This window comes from Lotus japonicus, chromosome 1, assembly GCF_012489685.1.
Source record: "Lotus japonicus ecotype B-129 chromosome 1, LjGifu_v1.2".
Classification (NCBI taxonomy): domain Eukaryota; kingdom Viridiplantae; phylum Streptophyta; class Magnoliopsida; order Fabales; family Fabaceae; genus Lotus; species Lotus japonicus.
This window is the reverse complement of record NC_080041.1, coordinates 119760951-119769367: the sequence shown is the minus strand read 5'-3', so window position 1 is coordinate 119769367 and position 8417 is coordinate 119760951. Positions and strand designations below refer to the sequence as shown.

At 36.0% G+C, this 8417-nt stretch overlaps 1 protein-coding gene across 1 annotated transcript; it reads left to right on the top strand.

Moving 5' to 3' along the window:
- Window positions 1-911: 911 nt before the first annotated feature.
- LOC130729856 (GATA transcription factor 5-like) lies at window positions 912-2538 on the top strand. Its single transcript, XM_057581698.1, has 2 exons — window positions 912-1140; window positions 1554-2538. The coding sequence occupies exons 1-2, from the start codon at window positions 1024-1026 to the stop codon at window positions 2259-2261; spliced, it is 825 nt and encodes a 274-aa protein (XP_057437681.1). The 5' UTR covers window positions 912-1023; the 3' UTR covers window positions 2262-2538.
- The last annotated feature ends 5879 nt before the right edge of the window (window positions 2539-8417 follow it).

Below are 8417 nucleotides of genomic sequence, written 5' to 3'. Positions count from 1 at the left end.
TATCTCTATGAAACTTTTTTGTTTTTTGAAACTGCTGATATATTAAACTAAATCAAAGGCTCGGAAGCCATCAAATCCTTAGTATCAAGAGACACAATGGCCGGTGGAACATCCTCCACTCAAACACAATGGCTAAAATGAAAAGCATTACAAGCAAGATAGTCTCCCAAAGTATTATCAAACCTACATTAGGCTAAATTGTAATCTACCCTTAATTTTATGTTCTCTGAGAACCACCATCAAACTTGGCAAAAGTAAAAAGATTCTGGAAGAATCTGAATGTTGAAATTTTTTAATGAATGTGAAACTGCATACACTGCCAGAATCAGTCGTCTGTACCCTGGCTTCTTGGACTCTACCAGTACTACTGTCAGCAAAGCTAACTGCATACTCAATATCTCATTTACCCCACAAACAAACGGAAATTTCCCCAACACAAAAAAGGACTTGTATTTCTTTTATTAGAGAAAATTTTCTAGCTTATTCTGTTTATTAACATGCCAAAGGAAGAAACAAATGCAAAGAAAGGATATTGAAGGAAAAATATAGAAGTTGAGCAGAATATAAATAAGACTTGTATTCTTTCTATTAATCTTAGGTTTGAGTTCCTGTTAGTGTAACTTCCTTATATACTGGTCATGAGAGTTTTACCGCACATAAAAATTCAACCCAATTCAATTAAGATTATCTCATACATGTGGTTTAAACTTAAAAAAACTCATCATATAAATAAATAAATAACTTTTGTGGGGTAAACTATACTTATGTAACATAAGAGGTAGTGATTGGTGTATGTCTGCAAGGGATAGTGATGTTTGCTTTATCACTGTTGGATAAAATTTGAATTGATTTCTTTTGCTTTTTACCCTTTAATCTGCCGACAAAAAAAAACAAGAGCCATAATAAAGGGTGCACTGAGTTCTAGCTTGGAGCACCAATTTTGGCTTTCTTTCCTCTTTCCTCTTGATATTTCCCCTTCTCTTGGTGGGTTCCAAAATTACACAGTCCTAAGTTCCTAACCTTATGACCATGGATGTGTGCCAAAATGTATCAGTTCCCAGTGAGTGCCAGAAGCAAGAGCAACAACAAGCCCTTGCTACTAATTGCTCCATTGATGACCTCTTCTCTGCTCAGAACATGGTCAGTGTTTCACTTTAATGATAGCTAGTAGTTCATCTTTCTTTCTTTGGTACTTTCTAGATAAATTGAACTCCCCTTGGTCTTCCTAGTTGTTTACAAGTTAGTTTTTGTTTTGGGTATCTATATCTCTTACCAAGTTTGTAGCTTTAATGTCATATTTCTTATGCTTAGCTTCTTGGTGTGTTCAAGTGTTTGTGTTCCTCTCTGTCTTTGGTACCTTCTAGTTCTGGATAAATTGAGCTCCTTTGGTCTTCCTAGTTGTTTACAAGTTGGTTTTTGGTTTTGGGTAACTATATCTTTTGCAAAGTTTGTAGCTTTAATGCCATATTGCTTATGCTATGATGCTTCTTGGTGTATTTTAAGTGTTTGTGTTCCTTTCTGTCTTGTTGCTGCCACTAAACTTTGCATTGCAGGAAGTGGATAATGGCTTGGAATGGCTCTCAGAATTTGTTGAAGATTGCTTTTCAACCCCCTCAGGCTGTGTTTTGGTTCCAGCCAGTGTTCAAACTGCAAGCACAAGCTCCAAGTCCAAACCTTTAGGCACCACTGTGCAGAAACCTTTGGAAAGTGAGTCTCCTTTGCAGAAAAATTCAGTGCCTGGGAAGGCCAGGAGCAAAAGGAAGAGGCTTTCAGCTCCAAGAACCAAAGACCCTTTAAGCATGTGGTCACACCATTTGAACCCACAAAATGAGGCCTTTGGTCCTGACCCTCCTCTGCTCAAACAGGACTATTGGTTGGCAGATAGTGAACTTATTGTCAAGAAGGAAGAGCAAGAGGTGACTACCAAAGAAGAACAAGAAGTGGTGGTGGTGGTGAAGAAGGAGATTATTGTGAAGGAGGAATTTGAAGATGGTGAGGTTAGCAATAATGGTCAAAACCCAATGCCAAGGAGGTGCACCCATTGCTTGTCTCAGAGGACCCCACAGTGGAGGGCAGGGCCATTGGGGCCAAAGACACTATGCAATGCATGTGGAGTGAGGTACAAGTCTGGTAGGTTGCATCCAGAGTATAGGCCAGCCAAGAGTCCCACTTTTGTTAGCTTTTTGCACTCCAATTCCCACAAGAAAGTCATGGAGATGAGGATGGCTCCTCTTTCTTCCATTCCTATTAGTAAGCAGTAGTAGTGTTTGGTTACTATACTTTAATGTAAATCAAACTTCAAAATTTAGGAACAACAAACTATTTGGAAACAGAGATACTATTAAGGGGAGTGATTAGTTGTAATGATCACAGTCCATGTGATTAGTGGTAATGATCACAGTCCATGTGCTCATTTATATGGCTAATATCCACTTTCCTTTTTAGCATGTCTGTATGAGCTTATCTTTCACCATATTTAATTCTCAAACTCAGAAGCACTCGAAGAAACTTTTCCCCATATTTGATTTTGGCTTCAAAGTGTGTTTGGTACAGAAACCTTAGAATTAATTTTGATAAAATGAAATCAATTTTGGATTACAATATGGATGTTTGTGAATCATAATTGCAGAATTGATTTGGTTCTGGAACCTTAGAATTAGCTCTTATAGAGGTAAATCAATTTTGAATGACAATATGACTGTTTATGTCATTTTGTAGAATTGATTCCAGTCCCAGAATCAATTCTGCTTGAAGTTAGTGAAAATAGCTTTTACATTGAACCTAATTAATTCTGAGATTTTACAATTGAATCTCACAATATTATCCTAAAAACCACTTGTTGTATCAATGTATTTAAACATAAATCATTTTACTTTAAAACTCAAATGTTTACTCTAATCAATTTTGCCAAATCAATTTTATCTGTAGGGAATCAACTGTAAAAGAGCTTCTTCCAATCATGCATTGCATTTTTCATTTAGCTAATAGCATTTATTCTCATTCAAGAAACAAGTGTGTAAGTAGAGATAAACCTTGGTCTAACCCCTCACATCTTGCCAATTGGTAGTACTGAGGTATCTTTCCATTTCTATCTTGAGGAGAGGTTAGAAAGTAGAACTCAAAAACAACCAAATAGGTAAATGAGTGTAGATAGATTGTGGAACCACCTAGGGTATGAACGTCCTTATCAAAGGGTAAAGGTGTGGGCTATGCTATGCAATGCACATGACACTGCCTTGACTTTTCCAATTTCCTCTTGTCATATTTACATTTGAATATTTCTTTAAAATAATTAAAAACTACAAGAATTTTGTTCCACTTGGTATCATATGCTGTCAGCATAACCATGTGGGACTGCTCTTTATTTATACTTGGCAGTTGGCATGCACTACCACAGAGAAGATAAGATAATGCATCACGGTATGCATATGCACGTGACCTTCAATTCTCAAGACTTTTAATTCAGAGGATAAACTAAACAAAATGGAAGAAGATCAAGAAGAAGAAAAAAACTTCAAATTTGAATATTGTATTCTTGTTTATTTGTTTGATTTGATTCTAAGTAAAAGGGGGTTATGTGTTGGAAACAGATTTTAATTTTGAAGAGATTCTGGTAATTTTGTTTTGTTCTTCACCATTAAATTCAACCCACACTTCTGATAAGAACCACCCAGCTGGAAATTCAGACCATATGACAACTATAAATAATAATGAGGTAACCTGATTAATTTTTCAACATTGTTTGTAACGTCAGGCCATTAGTCATTAAATTGACTTTAGACTTATTAGTTATCACAGTATTTTTAGTTGACTAGGGCTATCCTTTTTTACTTGTCAATTTGCTATTTCATTTTTAGGTCTCGTCCTCCTCGTATGATACGTTGTATTAGACTTAATAGTATAATATATTATGAATTTATTTATTGTTTGGTGCTAACATGGTATTGTATAGACATATCTATCAATTTACTTTTATATATTAAAATGATGGATTATTTCATTCAACATATAGAGGTGAGATAAGGTCTCATAAGATTGTGACGTACAAGCTAGTTGAAAATATTTAATCCACTGTCACTGCCACCACCACCGTTATCGCCATAAGAAGAAGCACATACATCATGTTTGTTGGAAGAGATGGGCAAGAGAGAAATAGGGGAGAAAGAGATAAAGAAGATATATAGTAACCACCCTTGTTTGGTGGAAGAAAGGATGGAGAGAGGGGGAGCTGCACAGGTGGACTCTACACCTTTTTGCAGTCTCCTCAAAATGAAAAGAGATGAAGCTGATGTGCTTTTTTTTGCCAGTTCTTGCAATTTACTGGCGGTTCCAAGGTGGCAGAAACGTGTCTTAGACGGCCAAAAAAAATTCAATGTTGAATAAAATTATTTTTGTAATATAAAAAAGTAACTTTCTCTCTTTTCTCTCTCCATCTTTTATCTCTATCATACTAAACAACCTATAAATCCGCTATATTTCTCATTTATTTCTCCCTACTCCTCATAATCAAACAAAGCGTAAAGCATCCTAGCGTTCTTTTCCACATTAAAAAATCGCTATTTTCACATTATTTTAAGTTTTGACCGGGCTGCTTCTTTGTTGACCAAACGAATTTGCATTTGACTAACAAGTGAATGATGCGACGCCAAGTATTTTGACGAGAAAATAATGTGGCATTGAGTGATTAACATATCAAATTTGTAGTGTTGATTGGACCGATCACGAATCGACGAAGATCAAAGAAATTGTAGAGAATTTAAGGTTTGACGAGACATACTTTCAAGCTCTCAGAATCTCACCGCACCACCGAGCTCCTCTATCACCCTGCCCATGCCCCTCGCCTCTCCAAGTAGCTACATGATCTCATGGCCATTGTTGAGTCGAAAGAGCTCGAACTCAACAAGGTTGGACAGCTTGATTCCGAGATCAACCTCACTGGCCTAACACTATCGGCGAGAACCTTCAGTGAGTGAGGGAAACGAGGATCCATTGAAGAAAAAAGCGATGAAGATGGAAGCTAGGGTTTTGGGATGCTAGTGTTTTGGGGAGAAGGCCTAGGATAAGATCGAGATAATAATTTGTTATTAGTGGAAGGTATTTACCCTTTATAAATTGAAAAAGTTGTTTTAAGTGATCAAAGTAAACCTAGCAAAATTCATTTATTTAGGAGGTCATTATAACCTCCACTATTCTCCTTATTTTTGTAGTGGCATAAGTGGTCAATTGCAGCATAATTATTAATATATTTTATAGTGAAGTTTGAGAACAATGTATGTGTAAGTGTGGTCATTTAAAGTCACCAAAAAGCAAACGCTGCTTGCTTCATTTTCAATACTATTTGGTGGTAATTTAAGTGGATACTTGTTCAAACCCAAATGATCTTGAAGCATTTCTTATGGGGCCTGCTGGTCTTGTGACCATGACATAGTTGCATGTTTCGACATGGGAAGACAAGGATATGGGTATTATTGTAACGGTGAAAAGATGGCTGAGCCCTTTGATATGATTTAGACAGCATAGCATGGGAAGATTTTGAATCATGATAAGAATTGGCTCTGTGTGTGCCTACGAGTAAGGCCATGTGAGTGAGGACTAAGGATGTTAAAATTATTCATATGCAAATTTGTTTTGTTACTTTCTTGCCGGCCATGATTCAAAGTTTCAAACTACATCTTTCTGTATCATTCATTTTCATATATCTATCCTTCGTCAATTAATTACTCTTCCAACTTGGGACCCTCCATGAGATTCATCATGCACTTAATGGTGGTGGATTTACGTTAAGTTTTAATTCTTCAGGCTCAGTAGTGAAGCAATTAATCATTGGACGTGGGGTTTGTTTAATTTAGGCAGTAATTATATTTGAGTCATTGATTCAAACATTAAGTGGATTTTTTATAGTTGGATAAATTAAGTTTGACAAGTTAAAAGAAATAATCTATGCTTGCTCTTGAAGGTATTCAACTCAGCCGCGTAGCTTGTTCTTTGTTGATCAACAACTTCTGGTCTTCTTCTGATTATGCTTTCGAGTGGTGATGTTTTTCAGTGAGTTCTGCAAAATAGTTCAAATAATTACAACAAAAACTTTGTCATCTCTTAATTATTAGGCTTAATACATCAGAAGACCCCTGAAATTGTAAAGGGAATCAATTCCAGGGCCTGAAAAATTTTCGCATCAAATTAGGTCCCTAAGAAATTTTTTTTAATTCAATTAAGGTCAAATGCTGCCAGACCTCAATTTTGTCCTAGTGAGCAATTCCACATGGCTTTTTAATTTTTTTTTTAATTAAAAAAATTCTAAAACTTAATTTTTTAATTCCAACTCATATATTAAAGCATAAATGCCTATCAAAAAATTTTTTTTAAGCATAAATAAAAAATAAAAGGCGTAATTGCAGTCACTAATTTTCCTAATCTCCTAATCTTATCACAATCACTTCTTCTCCTAATTTTCCTCCACAAATCTTATCTTATCAATCATCATCCTCGAGTTCAAAAAAAAATCATCATCCTCAACACCATATCATCTGCATCCTCAACATACAGACCATAATCCCCAACTTCTTCTTCCTTTTTCTATATCCCATCTCTCAACCCTAACCTCCTCCTCATTCTCTCACCCACTGCAACCCCCAACTCTGCAAATCAACCCCACCACTCCCACGACTATCACCCCACTCCCCTCCCCCAAACCCAGAAAATTTACCCATAAAATAGACTTTTCCAAAACAACAATTTCAATTTCAATCTTCTCATCTCATCTTTCTCAAATGGCCAACCCTGATGAAGTCTGTGCCCTCTACCGCATCAAACTGCACCTTTTCGGCGAACTCTCTCCCATCCTGATCCGCACCACCACCCAAGAAGACAACGACTTCACCTTTCAATTCGATCTACCAAACCCTAATTCATCTCAATATTTTACTTCAGATCCAACCGATTCAATCTTCGAATTTGACACCAAACCCCAAATATTTGACATACAAATCGAATCTCCTAAACCTATACCCGTCCAGAAGAAGCAACCTACACTGAGTCAACGAAAATCACTCGAGATCTCTCTTCCCAAGAAAACAACCGAGTGGATCCAGTTCGGGGAAATAGCAGAGAAGAGGAGAAGGAGAAAGAGAAGAGGAGAAGGGTTTGGAACAATGGAATCGAAACCCAGAATCCAGAATCTTACTCCAAGTTGAGGTCGAGGCAGAGGCCAGCGGTGGTGGTGGAGATCGGAGGAGGAGGCGTTGATGTCGAGGTAGAAGCCAGCGGCGGTGGTGGCGGGATCACTCTCCTTCCCTTCTTCCTTCTCTTCTGCGTTCTTCTTCCTTCTCTTGCAACTTTTCCCCCTTCCAGATTAGGTTAGTTAGGTTTAGTTTTAAGGTTTAATTAGAATAGGTTTTGTTTTTATTGAAATGAGATGGAATTAAAAATAAATGAATAACATTAGTTTCTAATTAAAGAAAAAGATAAAAGCCACATAAATTAAGTTTTGGAATTTTTCAATTAAAAAAAATTTAAAATGCCACGTGGAAAAGCTGAGTAGGCTACACTTCAGCATCAGACACATTTTGTCCTTAATTGAATTAAAAAAAATTTCTTAGGGACTCAATTTGATGCGAAAATTTTTCAGGCCCTAGAATTGATTCCCTTTACAATTTCAGGGGCCTTTTGATGTATTAAGCCTAATTATTAATCATTAAAATTAGAGAATGATCCTAACAAGGATTGATAATGTAAAAGTGGATTTGATTCATTTAAATGAATCTATATTTGAATAGTATTACACTAAACATTCACTCTCAGAGAAGATTTTCAAAGGAATAGAAATAACACCATCCGGTAGAAGCTGCTGCATAAGTCTAAGTAAAAAAGATCAAGCAATGTAGTTGGACTAATTTTTTCTTAAATGATCTTCAATAAATTAAGACCAAGCTGGCACATAGGCCAAAATATCATCATAAGGTACAAAAGAATGATAGGAGGACTTGGATTTTCGATGATAGAAAAATGAGCATTAGTTTTAACACCCCTTATTAATTTCACACCCTCTTTTATTTTCTAAATTCCCTTAATACCCTCTCTTATAAAGAGATAATTAAAGTGTGAAATACGAACAACAACAGTGATAAAATGAAATTTTCACACTTACTAACTGTGAAACATTTTCACACTCATGTACCGAGTATGAAAATGTTTCGTGAAACGCTTAAAACGAAAGGAAGAACGTGAAGAGAGAATGAACATACATCGGTTCACACAATTGTGTTTCACACTAAAGGGTGTCAAACACAATTCAGTTTCACACTCAAGAGTGTGTGAATGAACCAACTGTTGAAAATTTTATTTTCAATTTAAATATTTTATTTTTAAAATTTTCATTTTATACTCGAGAGTGTGAAACACAATTTAGTTTCACACTC

Excerpts from the sequence above, each read along its gene's own strand:
- LOC130729856 (XM_057581698.1), top strand. The coding sequence starts at position 1,024 with ATGACCATGGATGTGTGCCAAAATGTATCAGTTCCCAGTGAGTGCCAG. Across the intron at positions 1,141-1,553 it reads TCTTCTCTGCTCAGAACATG|GAAGTGGATAATGGCTTGGA; the intron begins GTCAGTGTTTCA and ends TTTGCATTGCAG.